Genomic DNA, 19271 nt, shown 5'->3' with positions numbered 1-19271 from the left:
TGACATTTTTGGAAAGGGAAAAAGTCATCCTAAAAGAGCTGACAGGAGTTGTTTTAATATATATGGTATAGATGTTAATGTCAAAACACACAGACACAAAATGATAAAAAAATATTAATTTAAGGTTAAAATTGAATGAAAAAAGTTACATCAAAACATAATATTTTTTGATTAAGATCAAAATAAGGTTTATTTTATAGTGTCCAACATTGTTCTTATTGATATGGTTTGTTATTCCTATTGTTCTGGATGTTGTTCATCCTTTGTTTTAGATTGTTTATATTTTAATTTAATTTATTGGATGAAATATACATGTGCCTACCATTAAATATGAAACTCATTTATAAAGTGATGTTATTCAAATGTATTTCATCCAACCAAGAATGCCAACATCACACTTTTACACACACATTCTAACACATTTTTCTCAATTGATTACTCCCACTGTCCCAAATTATAAAGGATAATGTTTCATGGACACATTTTTCTCTATACCCACATTGTACCACCCCATGTGATAGTGTGTGAGAGACACAAAATGTGAGTTTTTTGTGTGTGTAGGGACCACATGGACACATGTCACAATTGTATGTGGGTGTACAAGTGGTACATGCCACCTAAGGTGGTCAATAGATCACTACCCAATTATAAATCACTTTGGAAATAATGATTTTTTTTTTCCTATTCTATGCTTAACTATTTATTACTTTCTATTCTTTTAATTATTTAATTTATCTTTCTCGGACTATTTATTAAGGACAATTTTATAAAGCAACGAATTATATTTCTTAATACAAGTGAAATTGTCAAAACGATATATAATTTAGGACCGGAAAGATTAAAATTTATTAGTCCCATTAGATTTATATGGGATCCATGTAATTTGGTGGGACCATTTTGAATTTCAACCAATAAAAAAGAGTATGTTAAGATATGTCTGTTACACAACATTTTTTAACATTATTTTAATATAATAAAAGAGCAATCTTTAGGAAGAGTTTGATAAAGCGAATGTTTGTAGCATTACTCTTTAAATAATATTATATAAATCAAAAAATTGGAAGAAGAAAAAAAAAATCAAGTAGTATCATCTTTATTATTGTTGTTATTTTATAGATTTGTTAAGATACAAACCAGATTCGTTAAGATATGTTAACTTATGTGTTAACTTATGTGATATCAGTTTTTGACATGTAAAAAGCCTTCATCACTTTTGCCAGACATAGTCCCTTGAAGTCAGAACCACACGACACTCTAACATTGCAAAACATGCAGCCACGAAAATTTATGTGGGACAAAATTTGCATGTGGCAGAATCGTGTGTTCTCCACCACCATAGCTCGAAGCAATGAAGATGGTATCAATTTTCTTCCCAAAATGCCACAATTCAATCACACTCCAGCTCCCTACAATGGCCCTTCAGCATCTGATCTCATAAAGAGAAGAAATCAGTATCTTCCCACTTTTGTTAACACCTATTACAACCACCCAGTAAGCAGTTTTTTCTTTGATGAAATATTTTTGCATGAAAAAAAAAAAAAACTTCTAAGTTTACTTATTTTTAATGGTGTCACAGTTAAATCTGGTGGAGGGTAAAATGCAATATGTGTATGATGAAAATGGTAGAAGATATCTTGATGCATTTGGTGGAATTGCTACTGTTTCATGTGGTCATTGTCACCCTGATGTTGTTGAAGCAATTGTTAATCAGACTAGGCTTTTGCAACATACTACTGTTCTTTATTTGAATCATAATGTTGTTGATTTTGGTGAGGCCCTTGCTGCTAAGATGCCTGGAGAACTCAAGGTTTCCATTTTTTTTTCTTCTTTTTATTTTTGAAATTTGTTTGAGGTTTAGATTTTAACATATTGTTTTGGATAAATCAGCATTTTAGTCGTCAAAATTGTAATGGTTGAGCAATTTAGTCCCTCAAATTTATCGAATAAAAATTAGTTTTTTAAATTAAAAAAGATCGATCAATAACCAAGTGATTAATGAACTTTAGTTAAGATGAATTGTTAGAGCGAACCCGAGTTTGAATTCTGGTTGGAACAATCCTTGCCAGGTTTTACTTACCTCTAGCCAAACACCGGATTACCAATGCTCTTTTGTCCTCGGAACCTAAGAGTTAAGACGAAAGATCAATCCATTCAGTCACTCAATCAACATATTTCTTTAGTAAACTTACATATTATTGATTTGAATTAGTCTCGTGTAGTCGTGTTGCATCAAGATAAGTATAAAACGTTTAGAATTGTAGAGCTAAGTTTGCAAAAAAGAACTAAATTGACCAACATTTTTCAATTGAAGGCACTAAATTGACAGGATCTTACAAATTCAAGGTCTAAAATGATGATTTGCTCATTCTTTTTCACCACAGCTGAGTTATTTACTATATTGATGAATATAATTCATTTTTCAAGGCTGTTTTCTTCACAAATTCGGGGACAGAAGCCAATGAGTTAGCTTTGATGATGGCGAGGCTGTACACTGGATGCCATGATATAATTTCCATTAGAAATGGTTACCATGGCAATGCAACCTCAACTATGAGTGTCACTGCGCAGTTTTATCACAAGTTTAATGTTGTACAGGTGACACTTTTTCTCTTATAATGATGGTATGTTTTGTGAGAAACAGTTCTTGTTTATATCTGTTATAGCGTCAATTAAGCTCACAAAAACAACTGCATTGTTGTTTTGCTGGGATGTCAGCATAGTTGAGATGTCGGTAATTCGTAATGATGGTAATTCATAATGATGCCTTTGTACTTTTAATTTTCTCCAAAAAGAAGTTCACAAAAACAAAAATAACTACTAATTGCATCAATTATGAAGCACGGACACTCCTCGGATTAGGTGTGTCCCCATGTCGGACACATGTTGTGTTCGACACTGACACGACACTGACACATATAATTACATTGAATTATGTAATTTTCTCAAATTATTAACGGTGTCAGCTTGTTAGTGTATGTGTCGTGTCTGGTGTCTGTGTCCGTGTCCGTCTCCGTGCTTCATAGATTTCTTATCCTTGGTATTGTTTCTATGGGAGTAGACCGGAGTTCACCATGTCCTTAACCCAGATCCATACCGAGGAGTTTTTGGTTTGGATGGAGCGAAATATGCAAATGATGTTCAAGATATAATTAATCATGGAACTTGTGGTCGTGTAGCTGGCTTTGTTGCTGAGGCCATTCAGGTAATACTGATATATGTCATTTATTTTTTGAGTTTAATTTTGATATACGATTAGTGTAAAAGTTCTACACTAGTTATCGTTAAAGGAAAACGTTTTTGATGATCTGACGATTATGGTTGCTTGATAGTGTAAAAGATCTTTACACCGGTGGTGTATATGAATTAAATTCTTATTAACTTATCAGTGTAACATAGAAATAAACATAATGGTACTTGCTCACTCTCATAAATTTGCGAAGGGGTTCATATTATTTACTGAAAGGTTGGTGCTTGACACAGGGAGTGGGTGGAGTCATAGAATTGGCTCCAGGTTACTTGCCTGCAGTTTATAGCATCATAAAAAAAGCAGGAGGTCTCTTTATAGCTGATGAGGTTCAGTCAGGTTTTGGTCGAACCGGTAGTCACTTTTGGGGCTTTGAGGCACATGGAATTGTCCCTGATATTGTAACATTGGCAAAGGTAACAACACTTCTTTAGTAGTAATAAGCAGCATTGGTGAGTTTTTGACACCATTTTTAGAGAAATCAATGAAACTTATAGCAATGACTTGGCACATATAAGAACACAAACTATACAAGCATGTACCATGATAATCAGCATCTCATGTCCAAATAATGCTTATGATTATACACAATCTTTGATTTCATATAAGGTTTAAGGAAATCTCCAATTTGTCTATGCTAAGATTCAAAATGAACATTTTCTCTGGCTTAATTGATAGAAATTCCACTAGTTATTGTATAACATTGTATGTATATTGCATGTAATTTCAGTACTACATTAATCCTGCAGTTTTATTTGGTGAACATTTATCAAGCCATCCTTAAATTACAGAAGTGTGGAAAGTAGTGCTAGCTTTTTTGAACAGTTGAACTAATTTGAAATATAATATGCTATGTAGCACCGAAATTTCATATTAATTGCATGTTTGGTGTCAGACGTATGTCAAAGTCTGACACATGTAGTTACATTCAATTACTTTCATTTCTAAAAATATTAGTGGTACGTGTGTGTCAGTAATAGTATCAGTGTTGCGTCTATGTCAGTGCTTAAGAGATAACTTGAAATTCCAGTGACACTGTTCGGAGAACATACCAATTGTCGAACATTATCTTCAAAAACCTACAACTCATGCCCTGCTAAACTTGGTTAATTCATTACATCTCTTTGTATTTTGCGTAACATTATTCTTTGTCGTCTCAGGGAATTGGTAATGGTGCACCTATTGGGGCAGTTGTAACAACTCCTGAGATTGCAAAAGTCCTGAAATATGCATACTATTTTAGCACATTTGGAGGAAATCCTGTTTGTGCTGCAGCTGGATTAGCAGTTCTGAATGTAATTGAGAAAGATAAACTTCAGCAAAATGCATATGTTGTTGGATCATATTTAAAGGACCGTCTTAATTCACTAATGGAAAAGCATGAGCGTAAGCTTCCTTTCTTCTTTTCCATCTTTGGTTTGATGCATAGTGAGCAAAGCAATTTGGATTATGAATAATATTGCTAACATGATTTTCTTATGGCAGTAATTGGTGATGTACGGGGAAGGGGAATGTTGCTTGGAGTTGAACTTGTGAAAGATAGGAAGCTGAAAACTCCTGCAAAAGATGAAAGTATGCAGATCCTCGAACAGATGAAAGGTCTATTTCTATTGCATACCCTAAGAATCACTGACATAGACACGACACGGGTAATTCCTGACACGTTGAGACTACTAATATTTTGAGAAAATAGAATAACCGAATGTCGCCCATATGTGTTTCCCTCGTGTCATATACTAACATGTGTCATACAGTAGATGCGTCTTCAATCTGAAGTGTTTGTGCCACATGTGTTTCCCTCGTGTCATACACTAACATGTGTCATACACTAGATGAAGTGTCTTGGCTATTGGCTAATATTAAGGTGTCAGTGTTTTTCAGATATGGGAGTGCTAGTTGGGAAAGGTGGTTTTTATGGTAATGTTTTAAGGATTACACCTCCACTTTGCTTCACTAAGGAAGATGCAGGTTGATTGTCATAATCGTCATCACCATTTTCTTTTGATTCCTAATACTCTATTTTGCTATTTTTATTTTTGTTTGCTAATTTAGACTATTTACTTCATAACTGTAGATTTCCTAGTAGATGTGATGGACTATACAATGTCAAAGATGTGAGCAAATGCAATACTAATGGATGAAGAACTTGTTCGAATTTTCTCCCCTCAAAAAAAAAAAAAAAAAAACTTGTTCCAATTCTGACTCCATACTTGGATGTCCTATATAAAACCTGATATGATGTAAGCCTAACATATGTGCAAATGTAATGTAAAAGCGAAATCAATAATTGCACTTTTGGGGTTTATTTAATAAAAATGAAAAAATTATCATAAATATTAGAGAATTAGAAATTTGAACATGGTGAGAACTATCTTCACAACTTTTCATACCTCAATTCTAGCACAACCGGTCCGAGGATAAACCTAAGAGTCTGTTTGGGAGCAAGGATTTTATGAGCAGAGGGGAGGATTTTGGGGAAAAAAGATGGGAAATTTAAGGGCTTAAAAAGATTTTATATTTCTTCATAATACAAAATGTCTCAAAATATGTGGTGGAAGAGGATTTTCGAGAGTTATAGAGAGCTTAAATAAATAGTTTAAATCCAATATATTAACGGGCAAAAGTTATGGTGCATAAGCCATTTCCTTATGCACCGTGCATAAACATTTCACAACCATTGGATTTGATCACACATCTCTTTCCCTTTCCCTATCTCTTTCTTTGTCTCTATCACGTTTCTCCGCCGTCGATCTAACACCGAGGGAGGACTATAATTAACATCTCGCCGCAATCACTGCAATCTGCCGCAACATCACCAAATCCGACGGTGCACCAATTCTCCGATCACAGATCCCGACGAAATCACCTCTTCTAATCAACGGCACCGCCCAATCAACCACCGAGGGTGGAATATAATTAACATCAATCGCATTTCTTCCACTGATAATCTCTAACAACAAGATCCCAAAACTGAACACATCACTCTTCGCGCTAAGATCCTCCGGCGCAAGATAGCATGGATCAAGATTCCTCTCATCTTCGCCGGCGAGATATGCAGAACTCTCAGAAGAAAATTCAAGAATTATTCAATTGCTGTGAATTGATGAAAAAGAAAATTCAAAACCATTAAGTACATCTAATGGTTTTGGAGTACAACTCACAGAAACCATTTCCACTGCAAAATGGTTTTGGAGTCCAACTCACAGAAACCATTTCCACTGCAAAATGGTTTTGGAGTCCAACTCACAGAAACTATTTCCACTGCAAAAAGGTTTATGTGTTGGGACTTATGCACGGTGCATAAGGATTTCCTTATGCACCATAACCGCTCCCATATTAACGCTCTCATAATTAAAAATATATTAACATAAACATTTTTTTTGAATAATATTAAAACGTTTTTTTTGAATAATATTAACATAAATATTTATTTATCTTTCTCTGCAAAAATGCTTTTTTAAACAAGGCATAAGGTTTCTCTATATTTTCCTCTCATCCCCTCTTCCGAAAGTCCTTGCCTTCCTCTCCTATCTAAACTCTCAAATAGGTCTAATAATAGAAGGGAATGAAGGCAATTCAATTTAGAGGAATGTTAACTAATGCTTTCGAGATACTATTTAAGATCCTTAAATGATAATTTTTTTATGAGAATATGTATAATCAAAGTATCGGAAATCAAAATATTTGACTTTTCTATAAAATAATTTCTTCCTTTAAACTTCTTAAAGAGTGCTTTAGGGTCACAGGTTAACAAGACACTTCGATTTATGCAGCATCAATCAATCGGAGAGAATAACATACTTGTTGCCTCTAATTAATAGTTAGCATAAAAAATAATATACTAATATAAAACTAGATAAATGAATAAAAGTTAAATATGTTTTCGCTTCCTATAAATATATAACTTTTTGTTTTAGTCTATTTAATTTATTTTTTTCAAATTTTTGTAATTGAATTGAAGGAGTCACTGTTTTGTCAAACTTAAAACTTTTATGTTAAAAAGGACCCTTTTACTCCTTCGATCCTTTAACGCCTTCTACTCTTTTTACCCTTTTGCAAAAACGGATGAGTTTGTTTTTTATTGAGTGGAATATAGTGGTTTAGCTTTAACGCCTTCTACCCTTTTACCCTTTTTACCCTTTTGCAAAAATGGATGAGTTTGTTTTTTATTGAGTGGAATATAGTGGCTTAGAACTTTAAGAAAATTGGGGTTGCAATGATAAAAAGGACCCTTTTACTCCTTCGACCCTTTAACGCCTTCTACCCTTTTACCCTTTTGCAAAAATGGATGAGTTTTGTTTTTTATTGAGTGGAATATAGTGGCTTAGAACTGTAAGAAAATTGAAGCCGCAATGATAAAAAGGACCCTTTTACTCCTTCGACCCTTTAACGCCTTCTACCCTTTTTACCCTTTTGCAAAAATGGATGAGTTTGTTTTTTATTGAGTGGAATATAGTGGCTTAGAACGGTAAGAAAATTGGGGTTGCAATGATAAAATGGACCCTTTTACTCCTTCGACCCTTTAACGCCTTCTACCCTTTTACCCTTTTGCAAAAATGGATGAGTTTGTTTTTTATTGAGTGGAATATAGTGGCTTAGAATGGTAAGAAAATTGGGGTTGCAATGATAAAATGGACCCTTTTACTCCTTCGACCCTTTAACGCCTTTTACCCTTTTACCCTTTTTTAAAATGGGTCTTGTTAACCAGTGCCCCCGGAGCACTGGTTAAGGAATCTATAAATAGAAGTTCTGTCTTGTAAATATAAACTGTCACTTTTTATCAAGTAATAATTATGTTACTTTTTATTAAAAACTTATTTCTTTTGGCCTTTAACCAATGGCCAGAGGCACTCGTTAACATTCTCTTTTTAAAATTTTAAGTTAAAAGCCTTCTGTGTTTTCTTTTCTGCAACACGAACTGCACATCGTCGTCCGCCGCCATTAACTGTGAGCTTGTCCCTTTTTTATGTATTTCAACTATTTTCCTTCTCTCTGTTGCAATAGAGTTCTTGAATTCATGAGTTTGACTTATTCTCGCGCCCTCAAAACCTTCAACCATCACAATATTTTCTCTATTTTCTACTCTTTAATGTGCATATAAGCTGTTTGTTAAATGTTCTGTGTGAAACCCAAACTTGTTCAACTTCAATTAATACAAAATTCTCTAACTCTTTTTATATTTTACATTGAAGGGTTAAATTAAAGGAATTTGATATTATGGGGACTGAAATTGAGTCAACAGATACCTCTCTCATTCTCATCAACCAAGGAGCTGAAGCTGTAAGTTTAATTCACACTTATTGGATTTTGAGTATTAATTTAGCACATACCCATCATGTAAAAAATCAATTTTTTCTTGTTTTTTTTATGCACACGCCTTGTTAATTTAAAATTGATTCATGGGCTATGTTTAAAGTTTCAGTCTTTCATTGTGGTAATGTTGTTAGGTAGATGCTATAGCTTAGAGAATTTGAATTGAACAAATTGCTATTGTTTTGTGATATACTATTTAGTACAAAATGTTGTCAAATAGCGGCATTGTGGCATTGTTGTATAGCGAAATTTGAGCAAGCCGCTATTTTTTACTATTTGTGATTGACAATACTGGTTTTGTGAACTTGAAGGAAATTGGATCTGCGCTTATGGCTTTTTATTTTGTCTTCTTGTTGTTGTAGAGGGTTTTTGAGACTTCTTTTGTGGGAAGAAGGTGTGTTGTCAAAGAGAGATTCTCAAAGAAGTACAGACATCCGATTTTGGATGCTAAGTTGACACTCAAGCGCTTAAATGCGGTACGGTCAGATTTATATAAAGTTTCATTTTTATATTTGATTAAGTTTGGCTCTGTTTGGATAAAGAGCTTAATTAAGCACTTGTAGCATAAGCATCATCATATAAGTATTTATGTATAAGTCATATTTGTAACCAAAGATAAAAGAAAGTCAAATTATTTTTATACAAGCTATAAATTATTTTCATAAGCTATCTTGGATAGATTTTGGAAATAAGCTACAACAAATTATAAACTTTTCATAAGCAGTTTCATTAGCTATCGCAAACAGTCTGACAGGTGCTTATGCCACTAGATACACTCGAATATAAATCAATCCAAACAAACTCTTATTATTATGATTATGTATATAGTTATGTCTGATTGGATGTCTTGAATGCTTTGTTCTGCCAATTGGATTTTGGAGTAGGAGGCGAGGTGCACAACTAAGGCAAGGCGACTTGGGGTTTGTACCCCTGTGTTATATGCTGTGGATCCTGTGTTGCACACTTTAACATTTGAATTTGTCGATGGACCTTCGGTCAAAGATGTATTTCTTGAATTCGGATCACGTGGCATCAATGAAGAGCGGTTAGGCAAGATTGCATCTCAAATTGGTGATGTAATTGCAAAGTTACATGATGGTGGTCTTGTTCATGGTGATTTAACAACATCAAACATGTTACTAAAGAATGATACTGATCAGTTGGTGAGTTCATTCATCTCTTAGGTCCTGTAATTAATATTTATTACATTTACTTAGGTTATACAATATGAGAAATATCATTAACTTTTGTTACTGCTGTGATGTGTATTTTGTGTAGGTTCTTATTGACTTTGGTTTGAGCTTCACTTCAACTCTACCAGAAGATAAAGCCGTCGATTTGTATGTTTTAGAAAGAGCCCTTGTTTCGATGCATTCTTCATGTGGTAATGTGGTAAGCCAACTTCTCATTTTCCCAATAGTCCTAATTGTTATAGTGTTAAATACTAAGGATATAAAAACAGGGTCTTACTTGTCTGTTATGGAAATTTGAATGAAGTGCAAGTATATTTTAGTTCTCCAAGTTCAAGGTCTTACACTTTCCTTCCCTCAACTTTTGTGTAGAGGCTATCTGTCATGCTTGTGACTTTCTTTGACCCAAAAATCATTAAGAGGATAAAGCGTTTATTTATTTTCCTGTTTTGTACTATTAGAAATTTTATAGTTTGTGCACTCAAGGTTGATTTGAAATTTTGAACAAGAACTTTAGGACAAAGCATAATTTATAAATTATCCATTTGTACTAATGCTGATGATTTTAAACATCAATACCATGGGATATATATATATATATATATATATATATATATATATATATATATATATATATATAGGCCGAAAGCAATAAAGACTGTTTATACTGGTTTATCTCACAAATGAACTTACCATTATTAAGCAACAGTTACGCCTTCCTATGTACCAAATGAACTTGATTGCATTTTTTTATCTTACAAGGCTGAGACTTATTCCATCCCTTTCATATTATATGTCACTTTTGTAATGTCGGCTCTTCTCAAAACATATCACTAGAATATCAAGAAGGTGATATTAACCATTTTCAATATCACCCTTATTTACCTGTATATATAACAAGACGAAATATTTTTAACAATAGATAATGCAAGGTAGAGTAAGTACTTTGTTATTTAAGAAAGATTGGAAGACTTGTTCTGCTATAATATAGTTTCTGTACTGATATTGATTATTGAAATTTGTCTGGATAGATGGATCAGATACTTGCTGCTTACCGCAAATCATCGAAACAGTGGTCATCCACAATGAACAAGCTTGCAGACGGTATTGTCTTCCATCTAATATTTTTTAGTATTGAGACATTTTCTTTAATAGTACTTACCTCCGTACATTTTCACAACTTGTAGTGCGACAAAGAGGACGAAAGAGGACCATGGTTGGATGATTCTGAGTTTCATTTCCTTACTGTAGTAAAAAAAGAGGCGACAATCAATGAATGTTATCAACATTATTTATATGTATTTTTTATATGCACATCTCTTACAAATTAAAAATCGCAACATTTGAACTTTGATTGTAATGTCCGACTTTCGTGCGTAACAAAAACTTAACATTTCTGAGAGCTTATTTTGATATCTACGTCAATGGTTCAAAGGTTATGCTTGTTACTATCTTGGTTATTGGTTAAACCATCAATCTGTAAATAGTAGATTTCGAAGGTGAACAAATTTTAAGAAAATGCTCAAGTATTGCTGTTTCAATGCTTGAATCTATATCTCAGTTTAGTCTGCAATTTGATTAGCTTCACGGTGAACCTGATTGAGAGCACCGAGACAACCTGTCAAGTAAGTTAGAGATGCAAGTGACTAGAAGGAAGCAAGGATGACTTGAGATGCATCCTTTCAAGATAAGAGAGACCACAATAAGAGAGTCTAAAACAGTCCTCACTTTGTTGAAACCCTATATGTCAATCATAAGATCAATGCCTTTGAAGATAGCTCATAATTGCCATGGTAATCGAACAAAGACTAACATCACTAGAGTACCTGAAGATGAGATTACCAACATGATCAGGCAAAGCACCACCACAAGGTGCCTTGCTGGCAAGATGAGACACTGCACCGTTGCAGTTAAGCATCAACCAATCCTCATAAAATGCCGCTCATAAAAAAGGACATTGACGAACATTGATGAACTGACATGACCATCAAGCCTAGCAATCTTTCAATGTAAAGAAACACTCAGCAATGAAAACAATGTACCGTATGGATGTAATTTTTGATGCCAAAAAATGCCAACAGTGTAGTCAATTGACAATTAAGAACCTTGTGTTGTTCTTAAAGGTCTTTGACTTATGATTTTTTACTTTAAAAAATCATGTGAGTTTCTCATCAAATATCTAGTAGACTGAGAAATAGACTGAGAAAACAAATCAAGATCCATTGTTTTCTTAGCCGAGTGACGTTCTCTGTAAATATGTGCAATACACTTTTTTTGGATTTGGATTTGGATTTATGTACAGTACACTTGGTTACCTTTCATATATTCATATACTAAAAGATAGTTTCGGTTCATACATCTTACTCGTTTAACAGTGCTTGCAAAAATAAGGGGAAAATGCATAATACCTTGGATGTGTGAGCTTCTCCAAGTATCATGAGTCGATTTAATTGATATTATAGTAAGAATAAAACTTGAGGAAATCATTATTGATTCTAAACATGTAAGATGCCAGTCACTTTGAAATAAATATGTTGACTGAAAATTACTTTTAAACTAAAATAACTTATAAAACAGTTTAGTTGAGAAGTTTTTCATCTTTCTCCTCCCATGAATCAATAACCATCCTTTCCATAACAACATTGACCATTATGGCCAGTGCCTCTGCTTGCTGGTCTGTGACTTTCAGCACACTATCCTCGTCGCAAATCCATTATCAAGCCATGAGTCACATTGCTCGTAACCTATCTAGAAGACGAAACCGAATCACACTTTTAAATGTCTTCGTCAAACACACCACGTTTTTGCCATAATTGACACTCACCTCGATCAAACTCACAGAAAATATGTGAATCAGACAACTCCGACAAACCATTCTCAACACAAACTCCCTGACTCCTCCAACTACACATTCGCATAGATAAACATCTTCATCTCATCAGACAATCTTCTCCAACCACCAAGCTTTTGCCTTCTCATATATCTCAATTTCATCCCTGCAACTATTCTTAGACATTCCGTAATCACTACCACTGGAACACAACCACAATAAGCTGCTGCCCTGAAGTCAGAGCCTGTACCTCATCTTAAATAGTTACATCTTAAACTGACTTTACACAACATTTAATTCGACGGAGGAGGTGAATTGTTTTACTTTTATCGGACGAGAGATTGTAATTAGATATTCATTTTGATCAAGTAAAGGGCAGCAGAGAACGGGAGATAAAAAACCTAACATCTGGTTAACAGAGGGAGAAAAAAATGTTTTAAACATAAATTTTATATTTTTATAATAAAGAGTTTTTAGATGTACAAAATCTGAATCAAACACTCATTACACTGCCTTTGCGAACAAGATTAAAAGCAAATTAAACAGATTAGTGGATCATACAAATAGTAATCCAATTTTATCCTATCCTATGATAATATAGCTCATGACAATAAGAAACATCAATATTATTATGGATGACAGTCATAACACATTTCATTGGTTGATTTTTTTTATAACAATACATCTGATGTCTGTCATCGCATGAAAGGAACCAACCCCCTCATTTCTGTTCCATTCCCATTGCATAAAAAGTAAATTTTCTTCCAATTATCTTCTGTGAATGCTTCACGGCGAATAAGCCTTTGCCTGTCAAATATGAAAACACAAGAAAATCAGGAATATGAAACACAATTTTCAAGGTATGAAATTTGTATGCGTTTCAGTATCAATCAAAAACGGGTACATGCAATATTCTTTCAAAAGATATTAGGTAGGTAGTTTATTTCTCTAACCGTAACCAATGTATGATAGATCCTAGTTATCATAGTAAAAAATAGAAAATTGATATACTAACACTAGAGACCAAATATTAAGAGCAGGTGTAATTCAATACATGAACAAAATTAATACTTCTACTTAAGGACTAGAAAAAGATATAAATATACAAGGTCATTAATCCATTGATCATTTGTTGAAGAAACACTTAAATATCTACGATGTATCTTCTATACTGACAAAACTATAGATTTACAAGTGCATATCGGAAATCTTCAACAATGATACATTACAAATAGGAAAAAGAAATTAAGCAGACACAGAATTAGACTGGTTAATTTATTAAATGATGTCTTTTCTATCTGCTATACACTAGAAACGTTTATTGTGTGCTATAAGTAATGCTATCAACCTGGTAAACAGGGACTGTGTAAGCATACCTTAAATAATAATGACAAACAGTCTCGGCTTCCTCTAAACTGTATCGAGGAAACATAGCACGAGCATCTACCGGTACATCCGGTAAGTCTTTACGAAGCTTTCCTACAGCTGTTGAATGAGAGAAAGCCCCTACCATCATATCATCATGCATCATTGACCTAAAAGCCTTCACCTGCAATAGTAAGCAGAAAGCATATAATGGTTTCAACCAAAGTCAAACAGTTGACGTATGTAATATTAAGAAAGTCATATTAAAATGCCACATAATAAAGCTCTCTATCCCAAAGAAGTAAGTTTACAGTAAAAAGAAAAGAACGCATGAAAATATAGCATATCTTCAAGAACAGAATTTTTATCAATAAAAAATGTATAGGTGACACTGTTCTAAAATATAAAGAAGCAATGTACTGACCATTGTAAGTTCTTTAGCATGTATTGGCCGACAAGAACGAATTGTGACAGGCTCCTCATACTCACTGAATGTAAACCAGTTATTATACTGGAGACAGGCAATCACAGCAAATAAGATAAAAATATAGCATAACCCATTTTTGAGAAAAGATAATTTTAATGAATGAACATCATTTTAACATCAAGGGATATGTTTCTCACTTGATCAATTGCAATAAGAACAGGCATGTTTTTAACAAGTGATAACTCTTTCCTCAAACGAACTACCACTCCAACAGCTGCATGTGTTTGTTCAATGCCAGTCTTCACCAGCTCGTATAACATTGTACCTTCAGGAATTGCCATTGAATCAACATCTTTCAACCAACCAACCCCAGCACCCTCACCTAATGGGATTGGATCAAATATTTGGCAAGGCAGTTCCTTTAAGTAGGATTCGTTGTACTTCAAGAAATCCTGGAAGAAAATTATCCAAAACATTCAAAGTTACTCTGGGTAATGAGCCGAGGACGCTGGTAACAGAACGTTGTTAATCGTAAAAATCGTAATCATCACTAACATGCAATATAAGTAAACAGCCAAAAATTAAATTTACAAATAAGTAGGAAAATAACCTTTTCCTTCTTCAAAATCATATTATGAAATTTTCTTTCTTAAACATTATATGTCTAGCTGCTTATATGCGTATAGGTTTATCACTGTACTAATATAGTAGCCTGGACTAACAATTTTACATGACATGTGGGTATGCATTCCTCTAGCCTGCATAATCATGACATTATATAATGATGTATACAAAACCATTGCACAGGCGAAAATCAACATTCTCTCCAAGTAGGCAGAAAAAGAAAGAGAGTGTGTGACAGCAGTTGAGTGAAGAGAGAGATGAAAGAAAAATGCACTCATTCTTTCTTATTTCCTAAATATAGTTCATTTCTAAGCATTGGCAATGTATTTCTTCTAGGTAAACAACCACATCAATTAGACAAACTATGGAAATGTAATGAAGATGCCCAATGACACTGGAGTAACCAGCTACTTGAGCAGCGATAATAAAGCAGTTTACAACCATCCTATGCAACTCTCTATAAATTGATTCGTTGTTGCCAAAGCATCATCAAGAAAACACATTGTTTCATTCATTTCTCATGAAACCTTCTCCAAACCAAACTTCCAACTGAAAAGTGTATTTAGCATAGCATAGGCACGAAAACATACAGTGAAAGCTAAAAATAGTAAAACTCAGAATCTTACTTTGAGAACATTCTCAGCCTGGACAGGTGTATCCCATAGCCCTGTTTGCGGATGCTTATAGAAAAATCCTCCATGAGTCCATTCTTTTGCGCTAGGAACATACAAAACCAACCAACCTTCTTCTCTAGCCCACTGAACAAGCATTGCAAGCGCAATGCTCTTCCCACAGCTAACAGGACCATCTAAAACAACTTGCTTCCTAACTTTGACCCCTACAAAATTTTAAAATGATTCAAGTCGAGCCTCAAAATGAATTTAGCAAACACACCAATATGTATACATCAACATTGAAAGTTATCGAGTAAGGCCTGTTTAAATTGGCATATTTGAGTTTACCTACTGATTTAAGCGCTTGTGAGACTTCTTAGTAGAGCTTATAGAAACAGTGTATAGCTTAGATATGAAAACAATTTAACTTTATTTTATCTTTTGTTATAGAAATATACCATGTTTGGATAAACAACTTATTTGCAACTTATAACACAAGCACTTACAATGACAAGCACTTATGAATAAACTTAAAGTTATTTCTATAGCAAAAGATAAAACTAAATGAAATTGTTGTTGTATATGCTCTATTGTTTTCCTAAGCTATCATGGAGAACTTATGAAAATAAGCTGAAAAAAGCTTATGAAAAATGTACAACAGCCAAGTCTTATCTCACTAAGTGCGGTCGGCTACATGAATAAATGACATCATAGCGTTTCTATCAAAAACCATGTTTTTCTCTAACTAATTGATCTCTAGATCCTTATTGATAGTTTCTCTAATAGTTTTGTTAGGTCTTCCCCTACTTCAAGTGATTTGACTCCCTCTATCTAATCTACTCTCCTAACTACAATATTCCCAAGTCTCCTCTCTACATACAAAAACCACCTAAGTCTAGTTTCTACCAAACATCGTATGTTGTTTTATTAGTTCCCCGAAACAGTGTCCAAAGCCTATGTCAGTAGATAAGCTGAAATAAGTCAATCCAAACATACCCATATAGTCTATACACAAGCACTTGTAAGAAGAGAAGTGTTTACTGCGCTTCATGAATTTGTTTATCGAAACTTGACTTAATTCAAAAGCGTAAACGCAAAAACCGCACCTTTACCGTGAGGCGACCACATTGGCGGATCAACAACACGTCTAAAATTATCACGAAGATCCAAAAAGCTCTGACGAACAAGCAACGCAGTTCTCATAGAATCCTTAAACTCCTTCTCCATACCCACCGGCAACCCTTCAGGCAAAACAGCATCCAATCCCTCCTTCCTGTAAATCAAAAACAACCCAGAAACCCAATACCCAAAAAAAAAAAGTCAAAAATTGAAAATTCAACTACACACACAACCTGTTCGAGAAAATGCCACAATGAAAAACAAAGCTTAAATTTAAAGAGATAGCATGTACGTGAGGTTGAAGTAAGTGCAGATATCGTTGTTGGTGAGCTTAGATAAGGAAATGGCCGAAGTGAAGAGGCGTCGGCCATTGGGGCCCACATTGAGTGATGGGTTTTTTTCGTCGGCGGTGAGGTTGCGGAGACGTTCTTGTTCGTCGAAGAAGATGTCGGCGGTGGCAGCGGTGGTGGTGGCAGGGGTTTTGGAAGTGGGTTTTGTGGGTTTTGTGGGCTTTGTGGGTTTTGTGGGCTTTGTTGGAGATTTGGAAGAATAGTTTAGAGATGAGATTGTTGGAGTGAGGTTTTTAAGGTATGAATGATTGTTTTTTGCTGCGGTTTTTGTAATGTGCCGCAACATTTTTGTTAAACGTTTTGGTTTCTAAGATGAATCAGAGAGAGTGTGGGAGATTTTGCTATGGAAGAGAGCTACGAACTGAAAGAAGAGGAGAAGAAGAGAACAGAGATTTTGCAAAGAAAATGAGATCAGTACTTTACTTGATTCTTGGGCCACGTGTTTAATTTGTTGAAAAATTACTCATTCAAACCACGAAAATACTTTAATACCTCCCGCGGTAGTTAAGTGTTGTTTGTTACGTCAGTTAACTGTCGTTGATGTAATAACCATTGATTGTGAGTGACTCTTAACTGTAATTTATAAATACAATTTTCAGAATCAGTACAATCAATTCACCCACAATACTATAACATAACTAACACAACTACATTATCATTCATAATTCAAGAATATTACATCAATTCGACATTACATTAACGATACACGGATGACTGAAATTCAACAAGAGTGCAACTTTTGTGATTTCTTAGAACATATTATACATTAATACATTAAAAAAAACTTAAAAACCATAAAATGACACCAAATCTCTGCTGAAAATTTGGACAGTCGCAGTTGGAACAAACAAAAAGATATAACTTACTACATCATCATCATTACGAATAACCTAAGAATAATAAACAGTTTTACAAAAGTCTTCATCTTTATCTGTCTCAAGATCTACACATGATTTTTGTACAAATACTTGAGAGGTAGTTTGATTTTGAAAGGATTGACAAAATATTTGTTAAGTTGTGTCTTCAACTCATCTAACTTGTTAGTGGGGGGTTAAAAAAACCTTAGTCGTCCTTTTGAAGGCGAGTTTTCAGACATTAGCATCAGCTTTTCCATCCTGAGACACGATTCACTTAACAGAAAGTAGATACAAAAGCAAATATCATAATAAAACAAAATGAAAGGTGAAGTAAATTAGTGATCAAATAAACTCCCGGTGATTTATCCACCGCATAAAAGTCATATATTTATATATTTTATATAACTTTAGTTACATATTGGCCGCAAAAAAATGGTGTTACATTATCAACCACAAGAAATATGTCGATGTATTATCTAACAAAAAAATTATGAAGACCAACAAAAAAGCGTCATATCCTATCTATTGAAACTTCATCTTCATCCTATTGAATAACTTCAAATTCTTCATTTTCTTTTGAAGGAGTATTGCACAAAATTGGATTGAGTTGATTTGATTCTTTTTTCGACGGTTTCTCTACTTTAGCGATGAGGTCCTGGAACAAACTTTGTCTATCCAAAAACTCAAATTCCCATGACTCAGCCTCACCAGTCTTGTATTGCTTCCACTCCATACACGATGATGGTATTGGACAACCATCTTTCAAAAAAAAAAAAACATGAAGAAAATGATCAGGAATTAAACTGAGGCCCGTGATATGGGCATGTGGGTTAAGCAGTAGACAACCTCTAATTGAGAAAAAATTCTCACATATATTGAGTTTGGGATTTGTCAACTGAACTATAACTCTATTGTAACAAGTTGCAACAATGTGACTCATGTCCGATAGTGTCACCACTTTCATTGCATGCAGTTCCACCACTATTTTTAGGAGGAAAAAAACCATTCATGAAATAGTTAAGACGATCCTCAAACCCATATATTTGAATATAGTCACTCGTATGAGATTGCAACTCTAGAATAAGTGCTCACCGAACTATAGGATGACTCTCTTCATCCATACCCATGTGTGGAGCTGCAACTCGAAATCCGCAATTATCATCCCATTTAACATTCCCAATTTTTTCAATATACGGTCTCATGAACTCTGGCATATGAACAATATCTGGTTAAAGGTGTCAAGTGAAAAAGGCATCAATAACTTATCCAATGACTCAATGCAAAACAAAATGAAAAAAGCGTCAAAATTTAAAAATTTGGCATCTTGCGGTAGTTAAC

At 34.1% G+C, this 19271-nt stretch overlaps 3 protein-coding genes across 4 annotated transcripts; 2 read left to right on the top strand and 1 right to left on the bottom strand.

Annotated features, from left to right (window-relative positions):
* Positions 1-1039: 1039 nt before the first annotated feature.
* On the top strand, positions 1040-5578 carry LOC146939214 (alanine--glyoxylate aminotransferase 2 homolog 2, mitochondrial-like). Of its 2 annotated transcripts, none has more exons than XM_085752986.1 (9): positions 1040-1491; positions 1577-1807; positions 2425-2595; positions 3059-3202; positions 3481-3660; positions 4405-4630; positions 4730-4843; positions 5126-5212; positions 5319-5578. In XM_085752986.1, the coding sequence occupies exons 1-9, from the start codon at positions 1270-1272 to the stop codon at positions 5360-5362; spliced, it is 1419 nt and encodes a 472-aa protein (XP_085609112.1). In that variant the 5' UTR covers positions 1040-1269; the 3' UTR covers positions 5363-5578. The 2 variants fall into 2 exon arrangements, 1 of the variants encoding a protein (XP_085609112.1); XR_015031585.1 differs by having other exon boundaries at positions 1172-1491; positions 4730-4893.
* Positions 5579-8061: 2483 nt separating this feature from the next.
* Positions 8062-11198, top strand: LOC146939213 (Protein kinase superfamily protein). Its single transcript, XM_085752985.1, has 7 exons — positions 8062-8191; positions 8437-8524; positions 8920-9033; positions 9442-9720; positions 9836-9949; positions 10779-10851; positions 10935-11198. The coding sequence occupies exons 2-7, from the start codon at positions 8462-8464 to the stop codon at positions 10970-10972; spliced, it is 681 nt and encodes a 226-aa protein (XP_085609111.1). The 5' UTR covers positions 8062-8191; positions 8437-8461; the 3' UTR covers positions 10973-11198.
* Positions 11199-13011: 1813 nt separating this feature from the next.
* LOC146939212 (mitochondrial 28S ribosomal protein S29-like protein) lies at positions 13012-17492 on the bottom strand. Its single transcript, XM_085752984.1, has 7 exons — positions 17019-17492; positions 16714-16880; positions 15620-15831; positions 14567-14821; positions 14367-14453; positions 13954-14126; positions 13012-13384 (listed from the first exon to the last, which is right to left on the bottom strand). Exons 1-7 carry the CDS (start codon positions 17360-17362, stop codon positions 13273-13275), a joined length of 1350 nt encoding a protein of 449 aa, XP_085609110.1. The 5' UTR covers positions 17363-17492; the 3' UTR covers positions 13012-13272.
* Between the last annotated feature and the right edge of the window lie 1779 nt (positions 17493-19271).

Source organism: Medicago sativa, chromosome 3 (assembly GCF_051527215.1).
Source record: "Medicago sativa cultivar Bolivia chromosome 3, Bolivia_mono, whole genome shotgun sequence".
In the NCBI taxonomy this organism is placed as follows: domain Eukaryota; kingdom Viridiplantae; phylum Streptophyta; class Magnoliopsida; order Fabales; family Fabaceae; genus Medicago; species Medicago sativa.
This window is presented reverse-complemented; position numbering and strand designations above follow the sequence as displayed.